The sequence below is a fragment of the Pelobates fuscus genome, chromosome 8 (genome assembly GCF_036172605.1).
Source record: "Pelobates fuscus isolate aPelFus1 chromosome 8, aPelFus1.pri, whole genome shotgun sequence".
In the NCBI taxonomy this organism is placed as follows: Eukaryota; Metazoa; Chordata; class Amphibia; order Anura; family Pelobatidae; genus Pelobates; species Pelobates fuscus.
Genome location: NC_086324.1, coordinates 124,381,425 through 124,396,257, shown reverse-complemented (window position 1 = coordinate 124,396,257; position 14,833 = coordinate 124,381,425). Strand labels below are relative to the sequence as shown.

General features: G+C 42.3%; 1 protein-coding gene across 1 annotated transcript in view; it reads right to left on the bottom strand.

Moving 5' to 3' along the window:
• The window catches only part of ERCC4 (ERCC excision repair 4, endonuclease catalytic subunit), a 40,525-nt gene that overhangs the window by 4,329 nt on the left and 21,363 nt on the right, over nucleotides 1-14,833 (bottom strand). The window contains exons 8-10 of the mRNA XM_063430289.1: nucleotides 6,956-7,564; nucleotides 3,165-3,257; nucleotides 498-610 (exon numbers count right to left, since the gene is read on the bottom strand). Of these exons, the coding sequence (XP_063286359.1) occupies nucleotides 498-610; nucleotides 3,165-3,257; nucleotides 6,956-7,564 (815 nt within the window). The remainder of the gene's footprint in view (nucleotides 1-497; nucleotides 611-3,164; nucleotides 3,258-6,955; nucleotides 7,565-14,833) is intronic.

The window sequence follows — 14,833 nt, the reverse complement described above, 5'->3', positions numbered from 1 at the left end:
CAGCTCTATTTAGCCTGCTGAGATTTTCACATTAGGCTGCTGATCACAGACACAGACAGAGTGTGAAACTGAGCCTAAGTGGTAAGAAAAACGTTGTGCCGTTTAATTATTGTTTTATGACTGGGAATCCGCTTAGCTGGCCAATACCATTAGAAAGGAAATATCTGTTTAGTTAGTCTCCTAAAAGGAGTCAGTTTTTGTTTGCTTCCATTTATTTCTTATTAGAAATTAGTATTGTGGATGTTAAAAACAGTTGGGTTTTGTAAATCAACATCCTGAAAAAGCATTGGAGTAACTGTTCTTGCAATGATCTTATTACAATATCTAGATAGATGTACGTACGTACATACGCACAAATATTTTTACTTTATGCGCGATCTAAATAATTCTTTAAAAATAGGTTTCAATTCTAGCCTATTATGTCCCGAGAGCAATTGAAAATAAAAAGAAGACTAAACATTCTTCAGTAGCATAAGGAACACTTGTGAAGATTATACCAGCTTTGCGAGTGTCGGTTGAGGATGATGAATCAGTTACACCTCTCTGAAGATCAAGATTTGTGTCATCTCTTCCTTCCCTTTCTTCAGGAATAACCATGCTGGCTTTCTCTCTGGAAACAAACACTGGCAGTCAAACATAAATGTTTTAATGGCAATGACAATCAAAGACATCATCGCAGTCTGTTCTTGAAACATCATATGCAAGTATTGAATGCCCTACGCACCATCAGCTGTATAGTTCCAAGATAAAAGTTACATGAGTAGGACATTCATTGTCCTTGTAGGATCGCTCAAGAATCAGATTGTTTTGATGACATAGGCCATCATTGATCTTTAATGGATAGGAACACATTTATATTTTAATACAAAACCCCACTTTCTTAAAGTGAATCGATCATGAAAGGTTTACCATTACAGAGTACAACGCTTAAAACAATAAATGTATAATTTATTATGAAGTTATACTATTTTTAACATTTCCTAGAGGAAAGAGATACTCATCTCCTCTCCAGCCTGCTGGCAGACATATTTTCTGGAGGAGTAATCAACAAATACAGTGCATGTGCTGTTCAGTAGAAGGTTTCATCTGCTCTCTTCTGTCAATATATTTGTCACACTGATGTCTGATTGGCAGGTGGGGCAGAAACCATAATTTCTTTTCCTGGCACTATAGCTTCCCATAGTACCCCACACGTAGAAGGGGTTAAAAATCACTTCTCACTTACCCGATTCCAGTGCCGTTGTCTTCAGCACTGGTTCAGACTCCGCTCCTTCCTGCAAACATCAGTCGGCGGGGGAGACCCAACGCGCATCGCATTTGTGTTTCCCCCATAGGAATGAATATATCATGCTTTCCTGTGGGGTTTTACATGGCGCTGGAAGTCCTCATGCTACGTCCAGCGTCAGTTAGGCGATGCATAACGTGAGGAGGACCAGCGTTAATTTGGCGACCAAAAGTCACCTAAAAACACGGAAGTCCCTCTAATGAGTGTCTGGTAGACAGCCACTAGAGGTGGAGTTAACCCTCAAAGGTAATTATTACAGTTTATTAAAAACTTACCTTTGCAGGGTTAAGGAACCTGGAAATATACACCCAGACCACTTCAATGAGCTGAAGTGATCTGGGTGCATACGGTGTCCCTTTAAATATATTCTGAATCCACATATCCTAACACAATGCACGGTACATCTACATACATACATGTCTGCAGGGGGCCCAGGTCCTAATATTGCCCAGGGGCCCCTGCATGTAGTAAGGATATCACCGTTTGCAGTTTCTCTGTCTGCAGCCAGGTTGTGAATTAAAAAACGGATTACTCAGTGCTGTTGGGGCTGAGACTGTGTTCTTACATTTGATGAGGAAGTATTTCTGGCATGAGGGGGCATTGCTAGAGGCAGGCTCATGGTGCAGCATTCTGCAAAGCATTTATTTTTTTGTGCAAAAACTATAAAAAGATTTGAGCATGCAAAAAATACAGCATATTAATGAGCTCAAAGTATGTAAAATGTATTAAAGTTGTATTGGTACCAGGAGTATCCCTTTAACTAATGTTTTGGTTTTTTTAAGGGGGTTTGGTGGAAGTCTGCAGAACAAAATGTCATTTTGTAGATAGCATATCTCCCAACATTTGAAATGGACAAAAAGGGACACTTTCATTTTAGGGGTGTGGCCGGAGACCGGGTTGGTCTGAGAAAATCCGGGTGACTTACCAATAACAATTTATGCCATTAAAAGTCAATCTTTCAGCTCTCAATCCACAAACATGCAAAACTGACTCTCTTCACTTTCATCTCCCTGCAACTTCCACGTGTTGACTGAAGCTTAGAAGATACTGCATTTCATCTATTCTACCTTTGTCACTGTACTATTATTTTTACTATAACAATGTCATCATTTTACCTGTAGTTTGCCACAGTAACCTTCTGTATGCAGTTATTCCGTGTTATTCTCATTGAATGTATTCCACCAATATTTCATGTACACAGTTATTGATATTTAGGGGGACTGAATTTGGTTGGTAAACTTTTCAGTTGTATGTAACATTTATTTACTCTAGCCACCCCCTCTCTGCCGCCTTCCTTTGCCCCTCCTAGATGTAAATACCTTCATATAACGGTGTCTCATCCCCATCGCAAACCCTTAGGCCTCAATCCACAAACCAAGAAACATTCAATACTGAGTCTTCATTTGCTCTAAGCATTTATTGTAGTTTAAAGACACATTACTGAGTTTTTTTTGTTGTGGAGCCATTTTATACACTCAGACAATAAAACTATTTGGATCTCCTAGACAAGAGGGACAGAGGAATTTGGACCCAAAATAAAGACAGTCTTTCCTAAATGGGGACACTTGACAGGTATGAGACGAGACCTCCTTTGAAAAGCAATAACATGAGAATGCTATTAGATATAATGAATCTAAATGAAATCGGGAATAAAGGACCTGCTGCACTTTTTAGAAAATCTTTTACTTTATGAAATACTGCTACACATTTGTAACTGGGTAATGCATTTAACAAGGCAAAACATTTTCACAAAATATGAGTAGAAAAATGACTAGGAGATTTGACATACAATGTAGAAATTCCAACTGACCGTTTTTTGGTACCCGCATACTACTGGTTATAATTACCTTGCATTGCACATTTAGAGAAAAACATTTACCTAATAAGTTGCTCAAATGCCTCCTTTTCTTTCCTCAAGGCAGTGAGATAGCGCTGTTCTTCAGTGGAACCTCCATAGATAAGGAAATACACCCTGCAACAAAGTAAGAGGAAAGTTAAATATTAAAGGGATCCTATAGTGCCAGGAAAACAAACCTGTTTTCCTGGCACTATAGGCTCCTGGAGTGCCTCCCTCCTTCGGGGCAGAAGGGGTTAACCACTTACCTGAATCCAGCGGCGATGTCCCTCGCGCTTGCTCAGTCTTCGCCCACGCTCCTGAAGTCAGCCGGGGAGCCCTAATGCGCATTCGCAGCAATGGCCACGCGCATTAGACCTCCCCATATGAAAGTATATTCAATGCTTTCCTATGGGGAAAATCTGACGCTGGAGGTCCGTGAGAACGTCCAGTGTCAGATAACGAACCAAAAGTCAGTTTGGATTCCAGAAGCCCTCTAGTGGCTGTCTGTTAGAAAGCCACAGAGGGCAGACTAAGAGCTGCAATGTAAACATTTACATTGCAGCATTAAGTGCAAAAGGGCACATACGGTATTCCTGCAGTTTGGTTTCATCTAGTGTATCTTATGTTTCTGGTGCAACCAGTCTGTTCCATGGCCAGTACTTTTATCACACATTTTTTATCCTGTCCATCCTAGTCTAGTCAAGCCTCTAAAATGCTCAAAGCTAATGTGTTTAAGATTGCACGTCGTACTGTTTATTCTTATCTCGCTATTACTGTCGTGGCATAGCGAGAATGCTTGTTACCCTCATGCACGTCAAAATAAAGAATGTAAAAAATGTTTTAAAAAAAATGAAGAAGATTGCACGTCGAGCTGGTATCCACTTGCTTCTGGTCTGTTTAGCTATACAATATCTGTGCAATTCTAATACAGCTAACCCTTGTCAGGGCCTGCTCTGCTTACATTCTTGCCTTTTACTATTCATATCAGTATGGACATGCAAAGGCCCTGCTCCCACCAGTATTCAACTCTACCTGCATTCAAGGGTGGTTATTAATGAGCCTCTGTCTGCAAAATGGATCTAACCAAACTGCTAACCAAGCCCACTTTACTCTAACAGTAAGAAAAATATTCTACTTCCACTAGATGCATTATAACAGTTTAAAAATACCATTATTAGGAATTTTAAAAAACAAAACAGGTTGGGCAGGGCCCTACTGTGATGGCGGATGGATGCCTTTTCATGGTGCTCCAAGTGAATCTTATACTTTGAGACGTTTACCTGTGACCCCGGCTCGCTTTCTGGGTCTGGCTGCGCAGTTTGTGTGTTCAACGTCAACTGACCGACCTAGGGGCGTCCCTGGTGATCATTTGCAGCCACCAGGACGGAGTCCTTTGCTAAATGGAGTGAGGCCTATCAGGAGCTGCTGTAGGGAGAGGTGGCCAATCTCCCGAACTAGCTCACGCTGATCTCCAGCAAAATCTAGATGGCGCCCCGCTACTCCAACTGTGGATCGTTGGGGGTGATCTCGGTCCCCACTCTGGAGGCTCCCTCACTCCACCTGGGAAGTGTGGTACTGCCGAAAGTAGTGACAACTCTCCACAAGGCTTAACATGGCAAATGTTGCATACCCCCAGCTCTACTTTGACAAAGTGATGTCCAAGCTGGATAAAATCTTCTATGACTTCTGGAAGTAGCGGTCTCCCTGGCTACATGTGCCTGCTCCCCAAGCCCCATCCGGCCACTCACCTGGGAGTCCCCCCGACGGCTTTAGATCCAATCTGTAGCGATGGGCGCTGGAAGAAACAGCGCCGACAGCTCACCAGGGTTGCGGGGTATAAGCCTGCATCGGAGCTGGGCACATTCAGAGCCAGCAAGAGCCTTGAGCATGAAGCAGCATGGAGGGAAGAGTAGAAAGAGCAGAGGTTCCCTATTACCTGGGTACTGCCACAGCCCTGCAACTAAGCCAGTCAAATCACCACATTCTCGGGGCCTGCATCCTGCCCTTAGCAGGCATAGGCTGAATACCTAGAGATGAACATTCTGCACATCTTCTCATAGTGGCATGTCCTCCCCCCCACCTCCTTTATGAATGGTTTTACGTTTCATGTTATGTTTTTATGTTTCATACTATGTCCCATTGTATCTTGGACATTCATCTCTGGAGCCGTCTGGGGTGGCACCACACTCATGCCTTCAGCCTTGCATCATTTACTATTCCTGTTTGCGATATACTTATGCATCTGTTTACTCTCCTTACTTTTAGAACTATAAAATGTGATGATTACTCTTAGCAGCTAGGCCCTTACCGTACGCGGTCTCTAACTCGCTTAACTGAATTGTCCTGTGCTGGTATTACTTATCTTGTACTATTTGTCACCATCACAATAGAAATGTGATTTAAAAAACAAAACAATAGCATCATTTTCTAAATGTGTATATACAGAGATGATACACATATATATAAGACGTTGGCACCAGGCTAAAGAAAAAAGTTAAAATTATTATTATTTTTTTTAAACTTTATTTTGCTGCTCCATGATAAAAATATTATGAATTCAAAGTGATGCGTCACCTATGCGGCTAAAACAAGCAAGTGTAATATAAAATGTTTTATCACGCTCTCCAACCAAGCACAATACACAATAACATTGTACAGTCACAAAAAGCCAAGCTGCAGTAACATATAATAGACGAGGAAAGACTGCAAAACGACCAAGAGGAAATAGCTATGAGAAAGTATCAAGGTAAAGGAAACTGAAAAAAGGGGAGGAGAAATGGAAAGAAGAGTAGGAGAATCAAAGGGTTTTAAAATAAGCACATAACATGGGCTACCAGTTTCCTTATTTAAAGAACTCCAAAAATAGCTTGATCAATTGACCTGTATATCCATCTAAATCAGAAATAAAATAAAGAGGAGAAACATAACACTAATGACCAAAAAGAGCCTACAGAAAAAGGAAAGGAAGGAACGGCTTCATTCCAAAGTAAACAATTGAGTCACTCCACATTCAGCTCAATGGTCAGTCAAAGAAGAACATTCCTTGGTGGTGAAAATGTGATCTAAGAAGAAGTTGTATATAGAAAATCATCCTGGAAAATGTTCTGAACATACAGTAAAAGGTCCAACAGGTTTAATTGTACCCCGGATTTGTGGGTTGTATTACGTGGTATGAAAAGCTAGTAAGATCTATACCTCAATTGGGAAACAAATATGAAATTAGCAAATTGGAACCAATGTGGCTTAGTACAAAGGTCGGTCAAATGATAAAAGGAACCCTGTAGATGTTGGATAGAAACCTCCGGGGTTATTCACTATATTGAGAATTCAATGTGAATGTCAAATCTAAGGTCAAATCCCTATGTTTTCAGTTTGGGTACTCTTACATTTGAAATTCTATTTTAATTCTTACTTTAATACACAACCCTGTTAGTATATCAAGTCAAACAGTGAGGAGGTAAAGCTCAACTTAGGCCACTGGTAGTGCACCCTCCAAAATAACAAAAGGAATGTAATCTCTATTTCTTCTGTATGTCTAAACCCTGGCAGGAATACGTAATTTATTTCATAAAACTTTACCCCAGGACTTGCCAAAATTAGCTAACTTAGTATTTTGTAATAGATGTATACTTGATAGGTTACACAAAAATAATAATAAAAAAAAATAAATAAACTTTGACAACTAATTTTGACAAGACCTGATTTACTAGGATTATGATAATACAAGGATAGGGCCCCGAGATGTTGAATGTCCTTGTTTGCAATTTATCAGCAGTAAACACTGCTGAACTATTTCTGTGTGTCTATGTGCTTAGAACACATTTTTCGCTTACCTTAGCGGTTTCTGTTTACTTGCTCTGTAAATTTCAAGCTGGCGAACAAAACTGAGCTCTGCATCATAGAGGACTACATATCTTGGTTCCACTTCATGCAGGACCCTTGTGAGTGCATAAGGGTCAGTACAGCCTTGTAGCGGATGAATAACAGTGAGCGGTTCCTTCAAAATCCCATAGCAAGAGTCTGAAGGCAAATTCAATTGGAGGTCTTCAAACTTTGGTTCCTCAACACTGCTTTCCTGACTAATGCTTTCTTCGTTGTATTTGTTTTCCTCCTCCTTTCCCACATCATCCTCTTCTCGTTTTCCTATCATTTGTGTTAAAGTTAGCTCGGTGTTTTTACAGTTTTTCTTCTGTTTTGTGGCACCTTCTTTTGTCTTCTTGGCTCTGGATGCTTTCCCAGTCTTGGTACCCTCTTTAACCTTGGCAGTTTTTCGGCTCTTCAACCACACTTCTGCAGCTTTCTCATCTCTTACAAAACTTTTGTTGTAAAGTCTCATTAACAGTTTCTCTGCTCCAGTTGCAATGTATTCTCTCAGTTGTGCGCATGTTCGATCATCACTGGCACAAATTAATACACGACCTGAAAAAACACAATGATAGAAAGTTATTAAGAACTGGAATTTATGTGGAGTATGATATGAGCTATGCAAAAAATATAAATATATACCCACAGTATATGTATATAAAATCGATGATTCCCTGCCTGGACGTTAAGGAAATTATGAGTCTCTCTGTTTCCCTATTATAAAATATGTGTAATGGGATACATGACAGAGAGTCTTATAAGATTATCAACTATTACTAGTCTCTCATAACAGCAGGTAAAGGCATTGCAGGTAACATATTGTTGTTTTCACAAGTAGATCAAGTTTTCAAACCATGTAATTAAAGGTATACTATAGTGCCAGGAATACAGAGCTGTATGCCTGGCACTACCTATCTCTCTGCCTCCCCGCTCTCTCACGCCCCCTCTAGCCCAGTAAGTAAAGGGTTAAAAAGCCTTTATTTACTTACCATATCCCAGCGCCGATGTCCCTCGGCACTGGGTCAAAGCTCTGCCCCCTCCTCCATCCCGCGACGAGTAGGGTCGAATACACAAGCGCGGCAAATCCACACGTGCATTAGACCTCACCATAGAAAAACACTGAATCAATGCTTTCCTATGGGGAAAATCTGACACTGGAGGTCCACATGCAGAGCGAGGGCTGACAGAGCTGCAATGTAAACATTGCAGTTCTCTGGAACTTCAATGTTTTACATTGCAGCACTAGGTTCAAAAGGGACACAGCACCCAGACCACTTCAAAGAGCTGAAGTGTCTGGGTGCCTACAGTGTCCCTTTAATAATATGTCACACTGTTAATTAATCCCTGTAATTCAAGGAATGGCATCTTTCCAGGGTTTCTAAATCTTTGTACTGCAAAAGGACATAACATACCTCAATATATTTTAAGAATAATGGAAGTTACAATACAATCATGTACTGCTGTTCTATAGAATATATAATGTCTAAATGAATAAAAAGTTATTTGATAAAATAAAATATAAAAACAACCAAACAAAAAAAAACACAAACACTGTTCGGTATAACACAAAAATTGGGTTAGAAAGAACTTATAAGCACTAGCCAAATAATGTTCTTGGGCATCCTCTATCTCTTCATGTTCTAGAACCATGAAATCTTAAGAAGGTGCAACTTACTGCTGTGACATTAAAGGAACACTACATGTATTCCTGACCCTATAGTGTTAAAACCACTATCCAACCCCCGAGCCCCTCATGCCTCCCTAAATATAGCAAAATCTTACTCGTATTCAAGCCTGAAGCTGTAGCTCTGCGTGCGGTTTGCCTCAGAGTAGCAACCTGTCTGCTGACATCAACAGAAGTGGTAGCCTGATCTAATCACAGTACTTCTCCATACGATGAGCGGAGACTGTGATGGAGGCAGATCAGGGGCAGAGCCAGCACAATTCAAACACAGCCGATCAGCATCTCCTCATAGAGATTAATTGAATCAATAAATCTCTATGAGGAAAGTCCAGTGTCTGCATGCAGAGGGAGGAGACACTGAATGTTTGGATGCATTTTAGGCAGCCATGACCCAGGAAGGATCTCTAGCAGCCATCTAAGGAGTGGCCATTGAAGTTATCACTATGCTCTAATGTAAACATTGCATTTTCTCTGAAAAGACAGTGTTTACAGCAAAAAGCCTGAAGGTAATGATTCTACTCACCAGGACAAATTCAATAAGCTGTAGTTGTTCGGGTGACTATAGTGTCCCTTTAAGTATGATAGAGGAACAGATGCACTGAAGGTGCATCTCGTAGCTCCTGAAAAGAATGGGAAAGTACTAACTGGCTGAGAGGGTCGGCTTCCTCCTACTTTGTGTAGAGCACACTGCAGGAAGCTGCAAACCCTAGGATTCAAGACATGTACTTCAAAAGGTGAAAATATTTTGTTTATTTTATGCATATATATTTTAAATGCAGTTTCTATAGGATGCATTAAAAAGGACCATTCTGGGCATCATAACATCACAATAAAAACCTGATCGCGCTATCCTTCCACTTCCTATTAGTCTGAGGCTGCAATCAGAAAGGCGCCACTGATAAGCTGAGAGACATACGTAAATTTTTCGCTCATTTTTTGAATGGGATGCTAGTGATGGGCTGATTGCATTCAGCCTATCAGTGGAGCCCGGTCCATGGCTTCCTGATTGAAGTCACAGACCTGCATAGGAAGTGGAGGGGCAGAGCGATTGTGCACTGTGTTCCAGACATTGGGGTCAAACTTTTCGTCAACAGTTTAATCGTCTACGTTAAGACAGCCCTCGGGACCTCACTGCATCATTAAAACTTAATAGTAATAACAGGAGAAACTGTTCTTAAAAGAGAGTGCTTGGGGGTGTGGCTAACCGCCGAACAGAGCAGACACAGGGTGAGCGCTCTGCGACCCACCAAGCCCAAATGCAACCAATAGGCGACGATTAAGGCACAAAAATCGCATTTTTGGAGACAAACAACATCAATCAGCAACATGGCACCCTCCAAACAAATAAAAATTACAGACCAAGTACGGCAAACTGGGAAAAACCGGGTGAGGCAAATCCAAGATGGCGACGACTCCATGCAACAATCACCCTTGTCAGAAGGCCTAATCGACAACTCTAACGCGCAAGATGATTACCCGGTGACGAATTAGAGTCTCCACACGATGCTGCAGGACCTCAAAGGATCCCTCAAGGCAGACTTCCTCCAAATGGCAGCCGACCTCAGCCGCGATATCAAGGAGCTGGGGGGCCGCACAAGTCAGTTGGAGAATAAAACGGACAAACTCTGTATCGCGCACAATGATCTTGTGGACAAAATTCAACACTTAGAGGAGGAACACTCCACCATGAAACTCAAACTAGCAGACATGGAAGATAGAGCACGTTGAAACAACCTCCGTTTCCGGGGCATAGCAGACTCGGTGCCTCAAGAGGAACTAACACAATATCTGCGCGGCCTATGCAAAGCAATGGTGCCGCACCTGGCGGAGGAAGCCTGGACGCTGGATAGAGTACACCGCCTGCCAGGTTCACTGCAGGGACACTATCGCTCGCTTCCACTATTACGAATCTAAAGACGAGCTCCTTAAGGCAGCGAGAAAATCTCTAACTCTGCCGGAGCCTTACCAAGGGATATCTATCTTTGCAGATTTATCAGCTACCACCATGGCATGCAGACGTGAGTTCATAGACGTCACCAAAACGCTCAGAAACCAGGATATATCCTACAGATGGGGCTACCCAACGAAACTGCTGGTATGGTACAAAGGGAAATCAGTGCCCATATTGGAACCTGAAGTGGGACTAGCCAAGCTCAAGGAATGGGGCCTACACCACGCAATGGGACTTTCCGCACTACAAAAGTCCCCACCAAGAAAGTTGAGGCCTGAATGAATTCTTGCCGGTTTACCGGCAAAACGTGATTCCGTGCCTACGGTGTAACTTACCACAAAACACCTTCACACGCACGGACCACTTAAGTATCATTAATTGTTTCTCATTATCTCTTTTCTTGTTATTCCCATGTACTTTAATCAACGACAATTATCTGTCTGCACAGACGTACTACTAACTGTAAATGTTAATTTCAATGCCAGCATGTCCTCCGCATGCTCACGTGAGCAGGTACTGGGAAAGTTTCTTGTTACTCCCATGTACTTTAATCAATGACAATTACCTGTCTGCACAGACGTACTAACTGTAAATGTTAATGTTAGTTTCAATGCCAGCATGTCCTCCGCATGCTCACGTGAGCAGGTACTGGGAAAGTTTCTTGTTACTCCCATGTACTTTAATCAATGACAATTACCTGTCTGCACAGACGTACTAACTGTAAATGTTAGTTTCAATGTCAGCATGTCCTCCACATGCTCACGTGGGCAGGTACTGGGAAAGTTAATTGCCATATGAACAATTAGAAGAGCTATGTTATTATGCTGAAATGTATATATACTTGTGTCGACCAATATGACTATGTCTAAAAACGCACTGTAGCCACAAACACGTAATGAGGGCGACAAACAGGTGGGTCACCCGCCACCCCTCCTCGACCGAACCATGTGTGGTGCCCTCTGTGACCCACACTCAGGTCTCATTCTTTGCGGCTCTCACAAAGTTGTTATTTACTTAGGTTATCGTTTGTATAAATCCGATTTTTTTGTTTCCCTCCCCCATACCCCATACCCCCCCGCCCGCCTTGAGCATAATTTCACATAGAGTGACAGAGATCAGAATGTCATATTGACGAAACATCCACAATCCACGAGTCTCATGCCCTCACAACTCCAATACCACCAACGCTAATGTTTCCAAAACCCACAGCACCCTTCACCGCAACACCATGCTGTAAATAATATGGCAGCCTCCTTTAAAATTTTATCCCTTAATGTGAAGGGACTAAATAGCCCGCATAAGCATCGCTTGGCTGCACTGGAAATGGTAAAATCTGAAGCAGCGATAGTGTGCTTTCAGGAGACTCACTTTTGTTCTCGCAAACCCCCGCAACTACGTAACAAGAAATACCCCCAAGCTGTCCACACATACTCTCCAAGTAAATCTAAAGGGGTCTCCGTGTTTTTTCACTCAGATTGGGTATTCACAGAAACTTCACGCCACACAGACACAGCGGGTAGACTGCTGGTGTTGGTGGGAGCTTTAAACGGTATTTTGGTTACTATAGCTTCCCTCTATGCTCCCAGTGAAGACCAAATATCATTTATCCGCCGAGCCCTGAAACAAATTAATAAGATGAAACAAGGGCACGTTATCATCTGTGGCGACTTTAATTGCACCCTTAACCCCGAACTCGATATCCGCAGGGAATCGAACAAACACCCCACAAAGCAAGGGAAAACTAAAAGCTCCCTTCTTTCCACCCTGCTCTTTGAAAACAACCTGTATGACACTTGGCGCTCTAAATACCCCAAAGAAAGAGACTACACATACTTTTCCCCAGTCCATTTGACATATTCCCGTATAGACCTATGTGTGGTCGATGCCACCACACTACCAAATGTGAGGGAGGTATCCGTAGGGGTGAGGACATGGTCAGACAACATGCCAGTCATTATCACTTTAGCAGCCCTTTACCCCTCCAGAGGTAGGGAGAAGTGGAGACTTAATGAAGGTCTACTAGATGTACCATCTGTGCTGCAAACAGTCACACATGAAGCAGCCGAATACTTCCAGGAAAATACATTGGATGATACTCCAATTAGCACAATATGGGTAGCACATAAGGCAGTAATGAGAGGGTTATTCATTCGGGAGGGGTCGAAACGTAAAAAAATAACTGCAGTTGCCCAAAACAAGATAACGTACGACCTCATGACATTAGAAACCCAAAATAAATTAAAACCCTCCAAATCTTTATCCAAGAAGATAAACGAACTCCAGAATGAACTACAATCTTTGTCCTCGTTAACCACCGAACGCTGGATGAGATCCCTGAAACTCACACAATACACCCAGGGCAATAAAGCAGGCAAACTCTTAGCAAACAAACTCAAGGCCAGGCGCATCCAGTCCAAAATCCCATACATTCATTCTCACTCCAAGGGCAACCTATATAACCCAGAAGACATAGTAAATGAACTAGCACATTACTACCATAATTTAAATAACCTTAAAGACGACACATCTACATCCCAACCAAGCAACATGGATATACAATCCTTTTTAGAAGGCGTTACCTCACTACCCAGACTAACCCTAGCTCAAAGTACAACTCTAGACAGACCTTTCACAGAAGATGAGGTCACAATCCATTCCGAAGCATAAAGCTCCAGGACCAGACCGGCTGTCTAATTATTATTACCACCAGCTGAAATCCACCTTGATACCATATCTCACCTTACTTTTTAACGACATAAAAAACTCCGGTACCATGCCCAAAGAGATGCTGGAAGCCCACGTAGTAACGCTCCCTAAGCCAGGCAAACAACCCACTGTCTGTGGAAACCTTAGACCCATCTCCTTGTTAAATGCTGATGTTAAGTTGTATGCAAAATTATAGCCAACAACACCCAAACCCTTACTCACGGATTTAGTGTCAGCAGAACAAGCTGGCTTTGTTCCTGGTAGACAGGCTGGTGACAATACTAGACACTTCATTAACCTAACGAAGTGGGACAAGAAAAGCAATCAGAAGGGGGTTATCCTAGCGCTTGACGCTGAAAAGGCGTTCGATCGGTTACACTGGGAATATATGACAATGACGCTTGCCAAATTGGGTTTTTCTACTTCCACCCTAACTGGTATTCTGGCACTGTATCATGGTCCTACAGCTAGAGTGTTCAATTCCGGGTTCCTATCAGACCCTTTCAACATTAGTAACGGTACTCGCCAAGACTGTCCACTCTCTCCCATCTTGTTTATATTATGTCTAGAATCACTCATCCATCGCATAAAGACACACCCTAACATTAGACACCCCAGCCGGGACACACACACAAAAAAAAAAAAAATATGTTACAGACCCCCACACATCAATCCCTCATTTAATGTACTTACTACACCAATATGGCAAAGTGTCCTACTATAAAAATAACCTGACAAAAACCCAGGCATTGCCCATAGGTCTTCCCGCCTCTGCAATACAAACACTAGCAATGACTCACCCATTTGATTGGAGATCCACTTACGTAAAATACCTGGGCATCAACCTAACTAAATCCGACGCCCAACTTGTACAGGAAAATCACAAGCCAGTAATCCACAAACTGCAAGCCCAATTAGACTCATGGCAAGGTCTGGAGGTGTCATGGATGGGCAGGATCCACACCACCAAGATGATGGCATTGCCCCATGTGCTGTACCTATTCCGCACAATACCGGTGGCACTACCAGACAAACTTATAAAGAGATTCCAAAACGTATTTAACAACTATATCTGGAAGAAAAAAATAAACCAAGAATTGCAAGGCGCCTAACTTGGCAAAGACCGATGAAAGGAGGCCTGGGGATCCCTAATATAAAGGCTTATTATAAGGCAACCATTTTAGCGCAGGGCTTGGGAGTTCTGACTGGTGGTACTCCCCCAATATGGAAACCATTGGAGGATGCTCGCGTCCACCCAGCCTCGATAGATCAGATGATCTGGTTGGGCACAGAGGGGGACCAAAAACAGAAGGGCTACCTGCCTAGCACAAAACTAATGTTACGGGGTTGGGCACGATGGGCTGGCCCACTTACTGGAACAGCAAACCGTCTCTTTTTTGCCCCTATTGACGTTCTCAACTCCATATCAGAAAACATTCCTGTCAAAACCTGGGTATCCAAGGGGATAGAACGGGTTCACCAATTATATGCTGCACAAAACCTTAA